Here is a 15,143-nt window from a genome sequence, read left to right as displayed (position 1 = left end):
TACATTCACACACGTGCACTCACATGCACATGAACACGTATCACTCTTCCCTTGCCCATCACACACATTAATACATACACACAAGTACAGTTACACACATGCGTCACACTCCCCCCCCACCGCATCACACATGCATGAACACTCACACCCATTGCTCCTACACTCATACACACGTCCATCCTCATACACACTCACACACATACACTCATACACACTCACACACACCCTGTCTCTCTCTCTGTCACACACACACACACACGCACACCCCAACATCATCCTTGCGACTCCAAGCAGGAAGAATCAGTCAGTGCCAGGCCAGAGAGGAAAATTGAGGCCCCAGGAAAACCAGCTCCAGATGTGCACTGGGCTTACATCTGGGCGGCCCCATGGCTTGGGGACCTGGTGAGGCCTGCCAGGGTGGGTCTGGTGAAGGGGGACTGGGTCCCCACGCTGGCCCCAAGCCTGGTCTCTCCTGCACACCCTCTGGGAGCTTGGGTGTGCCCCCCACAACGGGCGTGAGGGAGGAGGGGGGCAGCTGAAATCTCGAACCGTAACAGGAGTTCTTCAGAGGGGACACAGGTAGGGGGAGGGCCAGGACAGGACAGGACGAGAAAGATTTCAGAGAACTCCCTGCTGATGAGTTAGGGGACACCCAGGGGGCTCTTCCACACCCGTGCCTACTTCCAACCCTGACTGCCCAGGACCGCGGTGCTGGGGACAGGAGAGGGGACAGCTGGGAGAGGCATCCAGTGCTCCACCACAGAACCAGCTGGAGGGGAGGCTATCTCCCGGCTGCCCCACCCAGTTCCGTTTGCAGTGGTCTGTCCTCGGCCCTCGCTGACCACGTCCCACTGCCATCGCTGGCCTGGAGCGTCTGGAGGGTCCTCAGGCTGGGCTGCCCCCAGGAGGAGAGTCTCTGTTGGAGGCAATCGTCTGGTGCTGGTCGTACTTACAAAGAAGAGCAAGTTGAAGAGGAAGAGAAAGTATTTGGTGACTTTGACACAGGCTGACCCCATCCTGCTGGTCCTGGAGCTCCCTGGGGAGGGGAGAGAAGGCAGGTAGGTCAGGGCCAGGCTGGGCCAGGCGGAAAGGGAACAATGCTGACCGCTATCAGTGACCCAGCGGCCCCCAAATCATCCCAGCTCATCCTCACGGCAATCCCAGAGGGAGGAACTAACACGAGGTCTTGTTTTATGGTACCCGGAGGCCCAGAGAGGTTCGATGACTGGCCCAAAGCCACACAGCCAGGAAGTGCGGGCCTACAGGCCATCTCGGTTGCCTGATGTTTGACAGTTAGTCTGGGTTGGCCACTCAACTGGGCAGGGCCTGGAGGGAAGTCACGTAGGACCCTCTTGGGCTTTGGAAATGCCCAGATGGATGCTGGTCAAAGGGAGGAGGCAAGGAAGTTGGCAGGTGGTTGCTGGAGACTCAGAGGTGAGACCACAGCTTATGGCACAGATTTGCAGCCCCGTCTGGGGCCAGGGGGCTGCTGGGAGAGAAGGAGAGTTCTGGCTTCTTAGAAAATGGACCGAGTGCGCCCTCCACCTTTTCCTCAAAGAAGGAACAAATATGCACGGTAGAATATCCAACGAATACAGAATAACACAAAGGGAACAAAAACTTTTATCTTACCCCAAAGATAAAAACTGTCATCATTTTAGGAGCTATACTTCCAGCATGTGTGTTTAACAGATGGTTTTAAACAAAACCGGGCTCATACTGTATAGAGTGGTTTGTAACCCGCCTTTTTCATTCTACAATATACTATCTCTGCATGCTGATAAAATGTTCTATGACACAACTTTACATGTTGTGTAGGATTCCATACTGCTGATCATTTGACACTTTGGAGGGCGAGATTCCTCCAGAAAACTCATGTATAGGCAGCATTTTGCAAATAATTTCCGGAGGTTTATAGGCCCCACAAAGCTCGCTCAGGAACCCCCAAGGATCCTAGGGTTAAAGTCCCGGATACAGATATATCACAAAGCATGTAATCAATACTCTATGATTAGACCCATGGTTGTTCCCAATTTTTCACTGTTTTCCTGGGCAATACACTCGTGCTTCTGAGACACAAACTGTGCTTGAGCACACTGGCTGTACCTCCCCACACTGATGGACCTCAGGCCGGAAGAGGGAAGCTGGAAGCTGGCTGCCCTCGCCCCCTCCCTGAAGACACACAATCCAGGAATGACAACAGCCCAGCTCTTGGGCTCCGTGGGGCGAAAGGAGCCAGGGCCGGGCAGCTGGGGCCGGGACAGCTGCATGGGGCAGCTGCATGGGCAGAGCTGGGCTTGGGGGTGGGGAAGCAGGCACTGGGCCCAGTGCTGTTCCCACTGGCCTGCGGACGGGAGGTGGAGGGGCAGGCCACAGAGCAGAGGGGAGGAGGGCCAAGGGGTGGGCTTTACCCCTTCCTCCTCTTGCAAGGGTAAAAGGCAGCCCTAAGCCTTGTGAATACATCCTGTCCATATGGAGGTCCCCTCTGCCTTTTCTGCATGTAATAATCTTCTATCATCCTTGCCAGTGGGAGCTCCGCTTTGACTTTCCGCACCTCCAGTAATGGGGGAGAGGGCTTAAGGGGGAGGACCCACCACCTCCCAAGGGACCCAGTTCAGTTTTCTCACGTCTCAATTAGAGAACATTTTCCTTAGCTGCCTTTCTGTGCGTCGCATTTGGGCACAACATGAAGCAAAGCCGTCCAAAGAAGGAAAAGGCTATCTGAGTGGTAATGAGCGCCCTGTTACAAGTGGCATGGAAGCAAAGCCTGAACAAAGGCTTGCGGGGATTCAAGTGCAACGTGAGGAGAGGGGCCTGAACGGCTCTTCCAGTCTACCAGGGTCCAAGGCTGGGGTCTGAGAAACGCAGGGACAACAACGGGGAGTTAGGAGCCAGGGAAACCCCGGCCATAGCAACTCCCCCCGGGGCCTATCCCAGATCCGGAGCGGGGAGAACAGGGGCTCCCTGTGTCAGGAGGTCTAGAGATCTGAGATCTTGAAACGAGGCCTGGCCTGAGGGAGACCTGCAGGGGACGGTCCCCATGAAGGAGCGTGACTGTTCTCTTCTCCCCCCTCCAGCACAGAAGACCACAGGTTCTTCATGAACTTGTGCGGAACAAGAAACAGCAGAGGAAAGAGTCTCTCTTGGAGGGGAAGGGGGCGTGTTTCTCATGCTTGCCTGGCTAGGTCTCCTCCCTGTAAGTGACGCGGGACGCCCCGGGGGGCTGACCCAGGCTGAGCCCCAAGCAGTCTACAGACAGGTCACGATTCACTGGAAGAGCCTCGCGGAGCTCTGGCAGCGGCCAAGGGCCCGAGCAGCGTGCGCTGGGATCTTGTGCAACCGGAGACACACGCAAACGGTCTTTGGCAACCGTTGTCTGTCTGTTTCTAGGCAGTACGGGAAGGGAGTTTCTACACATTCCACTTCCACATCCTCTGCTCAGGCTGGGGCGCCAGGGCAGCCTCACAGGGTTGTGGGTGCTCAGGAAAGAAAGGGCAGTTGGCGGACGAGAGTAAAGTCTGGGCCCGCTGAGTGAGGAAGAGTGGCCGCCAATGAGTGGCACCGACTCCAGGAGGCCACCCGCGTCTCACGCGCCCAGAAAGCGAGGGAGGTGTTCCTATCCCTGGAGGCCGTGGCTCAGAGAGGTGAAGTAACTCATCCAAGCCGCACAGTGCCCAAGCAGGGGTGGGCTCCAGAGCCCAAGACCCTTCCCCTGTGAAGTGCGTCCTGTCTGAGTGGCCTCGACTATATAAAGGGATCTCTGGGGACGGCTGGGATTCCCAAGCAGGCAAGAAGGAGACAGAACCTGCTAAACTGGTATTCACGGATGCTCCAGACTCTGAGCAACCTCGCTGGTCTCGGGCACTCACATGAATTGTACTAGACATCGGGCAAAGCCCTTCCGTGTCCTATAAGCAAAGAAAGGCACAGAAGGGTGAAGGAGCTTGTCCCCAGTCACTGGTATGTTGACCAGCAAGGGCAGAATTCAGGCCACCTAACCCCTTAGGCCACCCCATCTTCTCCGGGAGGCAGCTGGGGAGGGGGGGTGGGGCTCAGATGTTAGAACAGGAGCCAGCAGCCCCATGACTGGCAGGCAGTTTGGCCAATCTGGGAAGCCCCAGAGGCTCCCTGGGGATCTCCTGAGGGAGGAGAAGGTGCCCAGAACCAGTGGCACACTGGCCAACATCCAAGGGTGCAAAGTCTCTCTTCCCTGTAAGGTATAGACATTTCCCCCTCAAAGCAACACGGAGAAGACGGGTAGCCCCAAGAAGGTCCGGGGTCACAGCCCAGGCTGAGAAAGTGCCCCGGTGGCTCTGAGACAGGGTGTGGCAGCAACATCAGGGAGCTCCCAGAGTTGGGGTCAGAAGGCCTGGGGATCTGAGCCTCAGTCTTCTCATCCACGAGACAGGAGGAAGGGCTGGTGTGGGGCGAGAGTTGGCCAACTGGGTCTGTGGAGCAAATCCAACCCACCACCTATTTTTTTGTACAACTTGCGACCTAAGAACAGATTGCACATTTTTAAATAGTTGGGGAAAAAACATAAAAAGATTTTGTAGCACATAGAGGTGGCAAAAGTTGAATGTAAGAACTGCAGTCAGGGAGGAGACAAAGGACCCCGGATAAGAGTTCTGGCTCTGCCAACACGTGGCCACAGGGAAGGGACTTCTAGGTCCTTGTTCTCCTCACCTACAGAGTGAGGGGCCTGACTGAACCCACTGCTGTAAACGGGTAAGTCAGTACCTCGTACGGTCAGGGCTCCCTGGGCCTGTGTCGATCGGTACTTGTGGAAGAAGTAAGGGGTGAGGGTTTCATTTGCAGATGAAGTTGAAGAGAATGTTATGCTTCCTTGTGTATACTTTCCATAAACACTGGAGGGTCTGCCCACGCCTCCTGGCAAGCGTGTACGGATGGCCGACGACACAAGGGAATGACATGAATGCGCGTTTTATTGGAAAATTCCAGAGCAGTCTCTGACAGCTGTCTGAGCAGTAGGTAGGAGGGACTGTTTTATGTTATACTTTATAGCAGGTAAATTGACCATTTCTAAGCAACCACAATTTAAATTGACCAAATACACCATTTTACGCCTAATCAATTTGTACTGAGAGATTACTGCGCTGATATTTTACCAACGCCTGCTCATCCTTCAAGACTGACTTCAGAAACCACCTCCAGGAAGACGCCTCTACTCCAGCCAGCCTTGTCTCTACCACCATAGTCACCTAGTCCCTGTCAACACAGATTGCTGCTTAGCCACGCCCCCTCTCCGCTTCCTTCCAATAGCTTCGGATACTGGATTCGTTGTTCCAAGAACAGGTTCCGGCGTTAGAGGGCCTGCCTGGGTTTGAATGTAATTCTCTCATCTCCCAGCTGTGTGATCTTGAACAGCTGACTTAACCTCTCTGAGCGTCACCTTACTCATTTTTGAAAGGAGGAAAATGAAACCCATTTGGAAGCTTTGTCCAGAGATTAAATTAGATAATGTGGATCAAATGCCTGGCATATGGTAGGCTTTCAATAAATGGAGGTTACCACTAGAATTCATGATGCTGTATGGTAATTGTCTACTTCATTGTCCATCTCCCCTGTGGACCGTGATACTTTGAGGGGAAAGACTATGTATTATTTATGAGACCAAAGTAGGCTCCCGGCAAATGTTGCAGAATCAAAGATGGAACGGGTGGCTGGACAGAGCCACGGATGGGGGTTGGCGGTGGGAGGATGCAGGGATAACTGGCGGGCTGGATGGATGGAAGGATGATGGACAGACGGATGGAGGGATGGGTGGAGGGGAGAATGGAGGGATGGTGAAGTGAGGAGGGACTTCCAGATAAAACACGTGGACTTTCAAGCGCCCAGCCACCTGAAAGGGGTCTGATACCCACGGCCCCTGAGTCAGCGGAGACTGTTTTTAGACCTCCTCTGTCCTCATCCAAGGGGTGGGGTGGGGGTTTTGTGGGGCGAGCTCCCTGAGCCAGCTCTGGGTGCCAGGACCCACCGCCAAGGCTCCTTCACTTTCCCCGAAGCCCCCTGGGTACAGGAAGCAGGACTGGGAAAGACCTGGTGTCTTCGTGAGCACCGCTGTCCGTGTGGGGCACCTGAGAATTTGCACTCGTAGGGTAGGAGGCTCGGTCTGGCAGGGGCCCTCCAGCCTGACCCTGGAACACGCATGTCCCCAAACGGCCTCGTGGAAAACAGTTACGTGACGGAGCGGCACCGGCAGGCCCAGAGTGGGGAGGTGCGGGTTCAGTGCCCACTCTGGTGGGACACGGGGTACCGGACCCAGCGCGGTGACCGCCCTCCCTGGGCCCGCCTCCTCACCTGTGCGATGCCGGGCTGGAACCAGATCAGCGTTTCCTGGAGTGGCGCCTCACAATGAGTCCTCGAAGACGCGCTGTTAAGAACAGAAGGTTTGCTGTCACCGGGTGTGTAAAGTGCCACTTCTTCTCCCCGAGAGCCACCACACACTAGGCTGTTAACATCCTCAAGATCGCCGCGGCAAACACTGAACTGAAACCACTTTTCACTTAATAGCCCTCAAGGCCACACGGAGCACGTCTTAGGAAATGCCAGACCAGAGGCGCCTGCTCGGGGGCCGGCGCTAAGGATTCTACGTGCTGCAGGGTTCGGGGGCCAGGGATGGGGTGGGGATGGCCTTTCCACCCAACAACTGTCCCAGACCAAACACCCAAAAGCCACACCCACCCACACTCCCTCTCCCTCCTCCCCCTCATCCCGCAGCCTGAAGGTGTCTCCTCTAGTCCCACACCTCACCCAGCCCAAATCTCACCTCCTGCCTGGACCAGTGCAGCTCCCTGCTGGTCACAGGCTCCACTCCTGTCCTCCCCCATCCCTCATCCACGCTGCAGGAAGGGGTTTGAAAACCGTAAACCAGACCTTGTCACTCCCCTGCCTGCAGCCCTGTAACCTTGACGTAGCCAACATGTCCCCTATAAAATCCAGCCTCTTAGGCAGCAGGCGGGGCCCCGTCTGGTTTGCCCTGCCCCTCCCCTGTCCTCAGCATCGCATGCCTTGGCCCTCCCCATACACACGCTCATTCCTAAGGCCACTCTTTTCTGTGCCTTGGTACACTAGGTCCTTGCCTGCTTCAGAGCCTTTGTCCTAGTGGTTCCCCCAAAGCTCCCAGCTGGTTCCTCCACTTCCTATAGGTCAAGTTCCCTCCTCCCTGAGGCCTTCCCTGAACACCTCATCTGCACAGCAGAATCCAAACATGCCAACATCCAGCCCCCGTCCCTGCCCCAACCAAGTTGTCCAAATCTCAGGTTGGGGTGAGGGGGTCTCCCCTGTTGACTGTAAGGAACAGCACCCCGGACACTGGGGCCTATCACATGGCCTGCTCACCGCAGTTAGCTTATTGGTTCACTTAGTGCGTCTAGAGCCCCCATTAGAACATGGCTCCTTCAGGGGAGGGCTGTGTCTGTCTCGCTCACCCCGGATCCCAGAGCCTGGAGCTGTGCCTAGTACGTGCTAAGCGCTCGGTATGTATTTGCAGGAAGAAGGAAGGGGAAGGGGGTGTCTGGGGAGCTCAGGAAAGATTTCTCAGAGGAGATGAGACAAACCAACTTTGATCCTGCACCTGGAGGTTTCTGGTCCTTAAGAATGACGTTGTTGGTTTATGGGAAGGGGAGGCTGCTTACTCCCAAGAATGGATTTTAATCTCCTCTAGGTCAGAAAAGCTGGGAGCCCTATCCCTAGATGCAGATGGGCAGGCGCGTGCTTTCCCTGGGTCACTCACCCTGGAAAGCCAAGAGGTTCGTACTTCGCCCATCTCCCAACTGGCTTAGGACAGTGATCCCCAATCTCGGCTGTGCGTAGAATCACCCTGGAAGCTGTACAGCTTGCTCGTGCCTGCCCCCCCCCCCCCCCCCCCCGAGATCCTGATTAAATTGGCCTGGGTTACAGTCCAGACTACAGGGTCTTTTAAGTTTCCAGGGGATGCTAATGTGTTGAGACCCACTTCCATCGGCCTGGTCCCCAGCGTGGCCCGGTCCCTCTGCTTCCAGTGCGACGCAGGCAGGCCTGCGGGCCCTGGGGCAGCAGGGCCTGGCTGGGGAGAATCTCACACGAAGTTCCCTGTACCTCTGCTCCTCTTGCTAGAGGCTCACGCCACCCCTCCCCCACACAACACCGGGGTGATTTATCCCAGGAGGAATATCTGTTCTGCAGAAGACCTTCCAGATCCCCGCATTTCCCAGAGGGGATGGAGACAGCAAGAGCTCACAAGTCACACAGCAAGATCAGGGCTGACGCACAGGGAGGACTTGGACATCCCCAGGCCACCTGCTGCCTGTCCTGGCTCCCCGGGCCTTCTGCATAGACAGGTATAGGACAGTCACACGGCAGCCCTTCGTTCCCACCCCCGAGCTGCCTCATATGCCTCAGCTCAGCCACATCGCCTTGGGAAACACTACAGAGCTGCCTCTGTCAGCAGATGGGCATAGTAAACGTACCTGCCCCACACAGGTGTGAAGATGAACCACAGTCAGGTTTATGCATAGTAGGGCTCAGTCTGTGCTGGGCACCCTGGCCATCCCTCCCACCCTCCCTGCCTGAAGATACCAAATCTGCGCATCGTAGCCAGCTATGTGCCCTTGAGCAATCACTTCACCACGGTGCCTCAGCTTTCCCACTTGTAAAATGGACTAATGGATTATGGCAAGGCTTCCAGGAGCTAATATCTGTAAAGTGCCTGGCCCCCAGGAAGTGTCAAATAAATGCTATCAAATTACAACAATGATGATTACTACCCAGAGTCATTGATTTCCTGACCAACAGTCCAAAGCGCTCTCGCCGGGGGTGGGGGGGTGGGGGGGGCGCGAGGGGGCTGGATCCAGCCTCCAAATGTATGCCTGGCCTGGGGGCCTCCGTGCCAGAGTGTGACCGCTGCTGCTCCTGGGCAAGAGGATAGGGGTTAAACAGGGCAGGGCAGGGCAGGGCTGGGCCGGCCAAGGAACAGGGCCTCTGACCTGAGCATGGGCGGTGCCTCTGTCTCTAAGCCTCTGGCTGTGTCTCAGAGGCCTGCCTGAGGCCTGGAGGTCCAGCCAGTTTGGTGAGTTGACAACTGATCTCACCTGATCTCACCAGGAACTCAGAAAAAGCCTGGCCTGGCTGTTGGTTTCTGGAAACCGGCCTATCCTGCGGGCTCTCCACCTGCAAACTAGTCCTCAGCCACTCAGCTCCCCAGTTCTCTGGACTTTGTCCTGGTCATCCATGAAAAGAGGCTGGTCACAGGTGGCTGTGTTTGTTTTCATGTGGGGCAGGTGATGTGTTTCCTGAAACCTCGGCTGGCTCCGGGGGCTGGCTTTTTGACCTCTGCATGATCTTATTTTTCATTCCCCAATCTTCCCTTTTGTTGTTGTTGTTGTTAAAAGAGAAAAGAAAAAGTATAATAGGCCGTTTCTCTGGGCAACAGGAAAATCACAAGGCCATAGAACGTGATTAGGCTCATGTTTCCTTTAAGACCTGAGTCTGAATCCCAGCTCTGCTTCCAACTAGCTGTGTGACCTTGAGCAAGGGGATCACAGAACCTCTCCGAGCCTTCCCATCTCATCTCTCACACGGGGGTACGAATGCCACCACCTCCGCCATCCCGGGTCAGAAGACACTCAGACCAGACCCTCCCAGGAATCACAGGATCTTAGAGCCCCAGGCCCTCCTGTTTGTCTTACAGATACGGAACCCGCTTCTGCCGCACCATCCCATGAGCCCAGGTGACGGGTCCTCTCCTAAGGACCTTAACACCTGGAGCTGGGACTGACTCCTGGCATTTGGAGGAAGAAGGCCAGGGACACCCCAGGAACGCAGGCAGCCACCATGCCTGGCCGGACTGTGGCACAGGAGTAACAGCACCTTATAGTTTGTATCATACCATTCCCACTGTCTCTTATTTAATCTCTGTAACGAACCCCACAGAGATACTGTCATACCCATTTAATAGATAAGGAAACTGAGTCTCAGGCGTTCAGTGACCCGCCCAAGGCCACACAAGTAAGTGGCTAAGCTCCCTCCTCCTCACCTGCTGCCGAAGTGAATGAAGTAGATGGTGGAGCCAGCTCAGCCCACCCTTCCGCACCCCTGCCTGCCTGCCCCTCATCCCGCCATGGCTCCAAGGCTGCTTCTTGGCTTCCTGTCAGGAAGGAAAAGATCAGCCCCACCAATCCTGGCCAGAGTGTTCTTTCAGCGTGGCTGATGAGGCTGACAGATGTGGCCCTTCCTACGAGGCTCTGCTCTGAAACCCAAGCAATGAGACCGGCAGGCCATTAGCATGAGGAGGACGAGGCCACTTTACAGACGGTACGACACCAAGAAGCGCAGACACCTTGAGCCTTCCAGCCTCTCCACCTGGCACCATGCAGCCAAAGGCTCAAACTGAGGCTGAACCATAGCCTCTGACCTCTCCCTCTCCATGGCTCCCTTTCTGGACTGTTTTTGGCCTTCTTAGCAGGCTACTTGGGCCCCATGCAGACCCTGCCCCCTCCCAATGCTGGTCCTAGGGCTTATATATTTTGACTCACAGTGCCAGAAGGATGCCTTTGACATCACCTACTTTGTCCCCATTTCTCAGATGAAGAGACTGAGGCCCAGAGAGGACTATGAATCCCCACCCTTCTGGGGAATGTGTGTGCTCAGTATGTATGGTGGGGGAAGGGAGGGGATTGGTTAGAGCCATCTCCTTCCCAACCTGTTTCACATAACGATACATGTAGAGAAGTATCTGTTTGGTCCCTGGGGTGGATAGAGAGGAATGCTCCTGGTCTGAGTTGGCCAGCCCAGGGCTCTGTCCCCATGGGCTGAGAAGATAACCAACCATCTCAACACATTGGGGACACTCACCACATCGGCTGGGAAGCGCTAACTTGGAGGAATATTTAGAACTCTCTGAGAGGCTATCCAGGAGCCTCAGATTCGAGGGCCCCTAACAGGAAGACCCGGATGGGCCCTCAGAATTTAGCCACCTTCCGAGGACCCCTCCCCATGCCCGTGGCAGAGGACAGAACAATGAACCAGGTCATAGTATGGCCTTTGAATTGAGAGAGACTTAAATTCCAATCCCACTTCACAGAGCTGTGTGACTTTTGGCAAGTTGCCTACCCACCTTGAGCCTCAGTGTCCTCATCTGTAAAATGGGGCTATCAAGCCTTGGCCGGGGAAATGGTGGGATCAGCTTGCCAAATGCTCGGATGCAAGCACACAGAGACGGGGGGCTGTGGGAAGAGTCAGGCGAAATGACTCCCCTCCTCACACGGCAGGAGGAGGGTGTGCACGAAGACTGTCCCTTGAGACGTAGGACACACACGGCTTCCCGCAAACTGCCCCAGGAAGGTTCCTGTCCCCGCAAACCTGAAACAGACATCGGGCAGAGGGAAGACCGATGGATGGCATGAGCGTTTACGGAAGCATCTCCGAGGCAGCGGTGTTTCGCTAACTTCAGCCAATCAACCCCATGCCGCTCGGTGAGGCGGAAAGCATGGCTTCGTCATCCTGGGTTATCAGCGGGGGCCCAGGAAGGTGGTGGCCCTTGCCCTTGTCACATGAGCTTCGCGTTCCAGACCCCCTAACCCTGGAGTCCAGGGTCCTGCCTACTTTGTGGCCCGAGGGGCGGCCCGGCCCGCCCGGGGGCTCCCAAGTGGCTGTCTCTGCTCAGAGTTTGCGTCCTGTGCTGAGCCCACCGCAGGCCATTGAATCTCCAACTCCAGGCAGGCCCTGAGCCGGACACGGGGAGGAAGGAGGAGACCCCCCTGCCCTCAGGGAGTGCCCCGTTTGGAGGGACCTGGATGTGAACGGGAGCAATCACACACCAACATCATCTTAAAGCGGCACCCAGCCAATACTAACCAAAGCTGACATTTTTGCAGTTACCTGTCACCAGCAATCATGCCAAGCGCGTCACACGGCTCAGTTCACCCTTGCGATGACCCGACGAGGTGGCTTCTGCTTTTATCTCCATTTTACGGAGGGAGAAACTGAGGCTCGGGGTGGGAAAGGGACTTGCCCAAGGTGACACAGACCGTAAAGCTGGGAGTTGAACCCCACCAGTCCGACCCTTTGCTGTCATCTACACTGCCTGCAGAAACAAAGTTACAAATGATAGCCAACTAAAATAGTTTCGCCAAGGCCTAACCCAAGTTCACTGGGTTTTACAGTCTGGCCTCCCAACCAACTGAAGACATTCTGGAACCACACTCGAGAGCCAGGGACCAGCTCGCACACCCATCACAGAGCCTGGAGGCAGGCGGTTAGCAAAGGGTTAACCTCTGCGTCAGGGCTGGGGTTCCTAAGACTCTGAGGCTGGGTGCTAAGTGTGCCCTAGGGAGGCAATCAGGGAGAAGGAAGGGACCCCACATGGCATCAGGCAAGCTCTTTGGTCACAGCATCCTGTCCCTAGGCACTGGGTTCAGGAAGAAAGAAAAAAGGCAGCAGAGATGCTACCTCCTCCAGGCAGCCTTCCCAGAACATTCTCCTGCACAGACTCTTTCAGGGGCTGTCTGGCAGCCCTAATTATCTCGGCATGAGGAGTTAGGGTGGGCATCAGACAGCCGTGGGGTCAAACCCTAGCTCTGTCTACTCCTAACTGCCACTAAACTTTTCTGAGCTTCAGTTCCCTCATCTGTAAAATGGACTAATACCTCCCACCTCCTAAGGCTACAGTTCTCAGCGCCTCTAGGCCTGAGAGGCATTCTGGCTCCAGGGATATTTGATGGGAAGAGCCAGGGACAGACACGGGGGCGGGGTGAATGAGACGCAGTCCAGGAAAAGTGCTGCGCACACGGGTATGGGGACTGTCTCTCTCATGGGTCCTTGGAGGGAGACACAGAAAAGATGGGGCCAAGGGTGGAGGGCAGGAGCAGGTCTCGAACCCCATGAGCTCTGGGGGCATGGGGGTCTTCCTGGCTGGGACCCAACTAAAGTGGCTCAGGCCAGGAGAGAAGGGAAGAGCGGGGCTCTCTGCTTTTTCCTTCAGTCCTTCCCCTCCCCTGCCTCTTCCCCCGTGTATCTGTCCCTATTTCCCCCCGTGGCTTCCTCTGAGCTTTGCCCTGGCCCCTGTCTCTCCCTGTGTTCAAGACCAGCTCTCAAGCCTCCTTCTCGCGCATCCTTCCTCCTTAGAGCCTCTGAAGTCCGGAATGTCCAGGGCAACCTCACCAGCATACAGGCCCCCGGCTCCAGCCTAGCCAGCCTTCCCTATAGCAGGTCCCAGTTCCAGCAAGGAGCAGCCTGGGGAAATCCATTTCCACAGTCAGCTGTAGGCATCTGGGACCTCCGAGCCTGGGATGAAGGGCTGTACTTCCCATGTGGTGGGTAGAACCCAAGCCCCAGGTTCCCGGGCAGGGTGGTGGCCATTTAGGCAGCCCAGACACCCGACAGCCGGGGCACAGCCTGTTATGGCTCTATTCCCAGGGACAGAGAGCCCCAGGCCTGGGCAGAGCCAGCCAGGGTGGCTTTGGGTCTCGGTACCTCCAGAGACCTTCTGGCTTCAGAGGTACTTGGTGGGTAGGCAGAGGTAGACTGGTAGGGGGTGTTGCTGGGCGGGACAGGGGAGAGGTAAGGAAAGAGAGACAGAGAATGACAGGGAGAGAGGGAGGGACACAGATCCTAGGTGAAGGGAGCCTTCTGTGCATCCAGGACTCCAGCCCTCTCTGGTCTGCACAGGAAGTCCCCAGGGAAGCCTAAGGCAAAACCTGGCCAGGAATGAAGTCCCTGCTTACCCAAGCAGGATCCCACCCCAGGAGCCAGCCCAGCTCGGCCTCCCCCTACCCACCATCTCCTCTAGCCAACAGCCTGCCCCCCCTGTGCCCTTCCTGAGACTGGTGCCCTCCAGTTCTTACCCGCACTGTCCTTCCCCCACCAGCCATTAACAATGGCCCATCCCCTCCCCAGAACATTCTCCTCAGCCTTGGCCTCCCCCAGATTCTGGGAGCACCAGGCAGAGCCATGGCCGGAAACTGCCCCCTCTGAGATTCCCCTTCTGAGAAGTCTGGGTCTGTATCACCAGAGGGGATACTAGAGGCACTCACAGACCCCGAAGATTGCTGAAGCAGGCAGAGGACATGACCTCAGCCTGCAGTGGCTAATCCAAAATGAGCACCCAGGTCCCAAACAGCCCCACGGAGTTCCCCAACTTGAGCCCTCAGGGCCCTGGGGAAGGGGAAGAAGAAAGGAACAGAGCTCAACCTGGGCTACCCTCTACCTTCTAATCTTCCCTAAACTTTAGTTTCCCTATCTGTGCAGTGGGGTAGGCCCTATGCCGGCTCCCGGATCTCCTGGGGCAGGAATCTAGGACCCTTCACCCTGGAGACCTCTACCTCCTCTCAACCGGGCTCCCCATTCCCGGTGGGCATGTCTCTGCAAGGCAAAATGTAGCCAAGACTGCAAACACGGTGGATGGGGGAACGGGGCTGGGTGGAGAGGTCGTGAGTCCCAGCAGCGGGCCTGGGCAAGCCCCCTTCCTTCTCTAGGATAATAACAGTTCATTCCTGCCTTACAGGGAGGTGGGGGGTTTGAGGAATAAAAATGCTCTCGCACAATAAAGGGAAGCGTGTGATTACTATCACCGTGAGAAGGTCCCATGTGCAGACAGATAGGCATGGAAAGGAAAGGTGTGTAGCACTGTAGAAAGGGATCTGTGTCCCCAGTGGGCCCCAGGGCCAGGCTTGGCATTCCAAGAATTGTGAGCATAGGGACCTGCTGGGGGTGGGGGGCACCACCTCGGTCTCAGACAGTCAGGTGGGGCCTCTGGCCCGCTCCCCTAGACAGGCTACTGCCCCCGGGCAACCCAGCACACCAGGCCAGGAGCCAAGAACTCAACGGCCTGGTGAGCCTCCGGGTGTCCAGAGGGGAAGGGGACCGTTCATGCTGCACCAGGAAAACAGACAGGTAAATGAACCATGCTGGGCTCATGAGAGGCAGCCCTCAGGGCTTCGGGTCACCTGGATTCCCACCCCTACCCTACCGGGAAGGCTCCAGGGTGATCCTGAGAATGTAGAAGGTAGGAGTAACCCCCTTCTGAAGATCAGGAAACAGGCTCTAGGAGGGATTATGCCCAGGGTCACAACTTAGAACCGGCAGAGCCTGATTAAACACATTTCTGTTTGGGGGCACCTGGGTGGCTCAGTTGGTTAAACATC

At 56.2% G+C, this 15,143-nt stretch overlaps 1 protein-coding gene across 3 annotated transcripts in view; it reads right to left on the bottom strand.

Annotated features, from left to right (window-relative positions):
* CD82 (CD82 molecule) overlaps positions 1 to 15,143 on the bottom strand; it is a 50,878-nt gene that overhangs the window by 23,549 nt on the left and 12,186 nt on the right. Inside the window, exons 1-3 of one of the 3 annotated variants that reach the window (XM_042904264.1) lie at positions 11,117 to 11,361; positions 6,322 to 6,394; positions 954 to 1,036 (exon numbers count right to left, since the gene is read on the bottom strand). In XM_042904264.1, the coding sequence (XP_042760198.1) occupies positions 954 to 1,016 (63 nt within the window). In that variant the 5' untranslated portion in view covers positions 1,017 to 1,036; positions 6,322 to 6,394; positions 11,117 to 11,361. Of the gene's footprint in view, positions 1 to 953; positions 1,037 to 6,321; positions 6,395 to 11,116; positions 11,362 to 11,880; positions 12,054 to 15,143 lie in introns of those variants that run through there. The other 2 variants (XM_042904263.1, XM_042904262.1) reach the window with 2 other exon arrangements.

Source organism: Panthera leo, chromosome D1 (assembly GCF_018350215.1).
Source record: "Panthera leo isolate Ple1 chromosome D1, P.leo_Ple1_pat1.1, whole genome shotgun sequence".
Classification (NCBI taxonomy): Eukaryota; Metazoa; Chordata; class Mammalia; order Carnivora; family Felidae; genus Panthera; species Panthera leo.
This window is presented reverse-complemented; position numbering and strand designations above follow the sequence as displayed.